The sequence below is a fragment of the Colobus angolensis genome, unplaced genomic scaffold (assembly GCF_000951035.1).
Source record: "Colobus angolensis palliatus isolate OR3802 unplaced genomic scaffold, Cang.pa_1.0 Scaffold19, whole genome shotgun sequence".
Taxonomy (NCBI): Eukaryota; Metazoa; Chordata; class Mammalia; order Primates; family Cercopithecidae; genus Colobus; species Colobus angolensis.
The window spans coordinates 6163924-6166492 of NW_012115043.1; the positions used below are offsets into that span (position 1 = coordinate 6163924).

Here is a 2569-nt window from a genome sequence, read left to right on the forward strand (position 1 = left end):
TTTATTTATTTATTTTGAGACAGAGCCTTGCTCTCTTGCCCAGGCTGGTGTACAGTGGCACAAGCTCTGCTCACTGCAACCTCTGCCTCGTTCAAGCGATTCTCCTGCCTCAGCTTCCCGAATAGCTGGGATTACAGGTGCCTGTCACCACGCCTGGCTACTTTTTGTATTTTTGGTAGAGACGGTGTTTCACCATGTTGGCCAGGCTGTTCTTAAACTCCTGACCTCAAGTGATCCACCCACCTCAGCCTCCCAAAGTGCTGGGTGGGATTACAGGTGTGAAGCACCGCACCTGGCTCCTTCAATTTTTTTTATTGTGGCAAGATACATGTAAGATTTACACAACTTAACTATTTTTAGTGCATAGTTCCGTAGTATTAGGTACATTGATATTGTGCAACCATTGCCCATCACCTTGTAAAACTGAAGCTCTGTACCCATTAAAATAATAACTCTCCATTTTCCCCAACCCCCAGGAAACACCATTCTGCTCACTCTCTCTATGATTTTGCCTTCTAAGTACCACATGTAAGTGGAATAACACAATTTTTTAAATAATTTTTTTTTTGAGACAGAGTCTCCCTCTGTTGCCCAGGATGGAGTGCAGTGGCACGATCTTGGCTCACTGCAACCTCCGCCTCCTAGGTTCAGGCAATTCGCCTGCCTCAGCCTCCTGAGTAGCTGGGATTACAGACGCCTGCCAGCACACCCAGCTAATTTTTGTGTTTTTAGTAGACAGGGTTTTACCATGTTGGCTAGCCAGGCTGGTCTCGAACTCTGGGATTACAGGCATGAGCCACCACGCCTAGCCTTAAAGAACATTTGAAGTTTGTTTCCACTGTTACAGATTTTTTTTTTTTTTGAGATAGAGTCTTGCTCTGTCACCCAGGCTGGAGTGCGGTGGCACAACCTCAGTTTGCTGCAACCTTTGCCTCCTGGGTTCAAGCGATTCTCCTGCCTGAGCCTCCAGAGTAGCTGGGATTACAGGAGCCCACCACCACACCTGGCTAATTTTTTTCTTATTTTTGGTAGAGACAGTTTCACCATGTTGGCCAGGCTGGTTTTGAACTCCTGACCTCAAGTGATCCGCCCACCTCGGCCTCCCAAAATGCTAGGATTACAGCGGTGAGCTACCACACCTGGCCCAGATAGTATTCTTACATAATAACAGATGAGTTGCTGTCAGATGTTTATTCTCATTGGTAGAAATAATAAGAATATAGGGCATAAATGGCCTTTTTAAAAATCTTACAGGTGAGGCAGATGTTGAACTCCATTCAAACTTTGAAAAAGCCACATATTATTATGACGTGGGTGATCTTACCTTACTTCCAAAGAACACATACAGAAAGAAACACCTTTATTTATCTAGAATCTTTCAGAGGCTCAGACCTGGCCTGTTTTTGAAAGGACTTTGCCTCTGTTGGTGTCATTATTTTCTCTCAGTTTATACTACTGCTGTGAAAATGATAGCTTTTTTTCAACGTCCTTTATGCTCAAGGAATTGTTTCCAGGGAATTTATTGAGGCATATTTATATTTGATGTAGATTTCCTTTTATTTTCAGGTATTTCTGGTGGTCGCATTCATATATCAGTTTTAGGAAGGCTTGGGACATTTGAAACTCAGATTCTGCGAAGAGCTCCTCTTAGATCCTTTACAGAAACACCAGCATATTTTGCCTCAAAAGATGGGATAAGTAAAGATGGTTCTGGAGATGGAAATAAGGTAATTATTTTGTCTTATTGGCACCTGTACACATTTTGAGTTCCCTCCTTTAAAAAAATGTAATAGTACTGTCTGTTACTGGCTTATATGTTTTCTGTAGGCAATATGAGATAGCTAAAATGATCTGAAGAATTTTATGTAATTAGATGTTTCATTTTGAACCTTAAAATACTTTTATAAGCATTGCACATAGTAAGCAGTAATTAAAATTTCTAACACCCCAAAGTAGTAAAGAAGTGTCATTAAATGACTGTTAGTAGGATTGAATTAGGAATAGCCATCATTTCCTGCTTTCATATAACTCTTATAACTTGTGACAGTATAAACCTCACTTTATCCTCTACCTAAAAATCTCAAATTTGTGGTATAACTTAGTTGGGCTACTCTGGTAGCCTAAAAATTTCAGATTTCTGGTACAACTTTATGTTGTAGCTAGCAAGTAGATGATTGGTAGTTGTATTGAGTCAGTGACTTACCGGTTTTTTTCATTATGTGAATTTGACTAACACTTGAATTAATTTTATATGTTAGACAAAATGTGAGGCACTTACATATCCATATTTAATCTTAACAGTGACTCTCTGATGTGGGTAAAATTATTCCCATTTTAGAGATGAGAAAAGTTAGATCTAAGAATAGTCAGAGTCACTACCTACCATGATAATAACTCCTGGTTCAATTTCATTGAAATGTAGTTTTTTTCCCTTAGTAAATTTTCTAGTGCCTGAGTCATTGAATGAAAGCTATTTATTATATATGTTGGCACATGTTATATAAAAGAGGACTACAGATATACATGTATTTACTAGAACTGATTTGATTTTTTTTTTTTTTTTTTTTTT

General features: G+C 38.9%; 1 protein-coding gene across 1 annotated transcript in view; it reads left to right on the forward strand.

Annotated features, from left to right (window-relative positions):
* Window positions 1-72: 72 nt before the first annotated feature.
* Window positions 73-2569, forward strand: part of CLPX (caseinolytic mitochondrial matrix peptidase chaperone subunit) — a gene marked incomplete at its 5' end in the record, with an annotated part of 38147 nt that continues 35650 nt past the window's right edge. The window contains 2 exons of the mRNA XM_011940393.1: window positions 73-98; window positions 1565-1727. Coding sequence (XP_011795783.1) covers window positions 73-98; window positions 1565-1727 — 189 coding nt within the window. The remainder of the gene's footprint in view (window positions 99-1564; window positions 1728-2569) is intronic.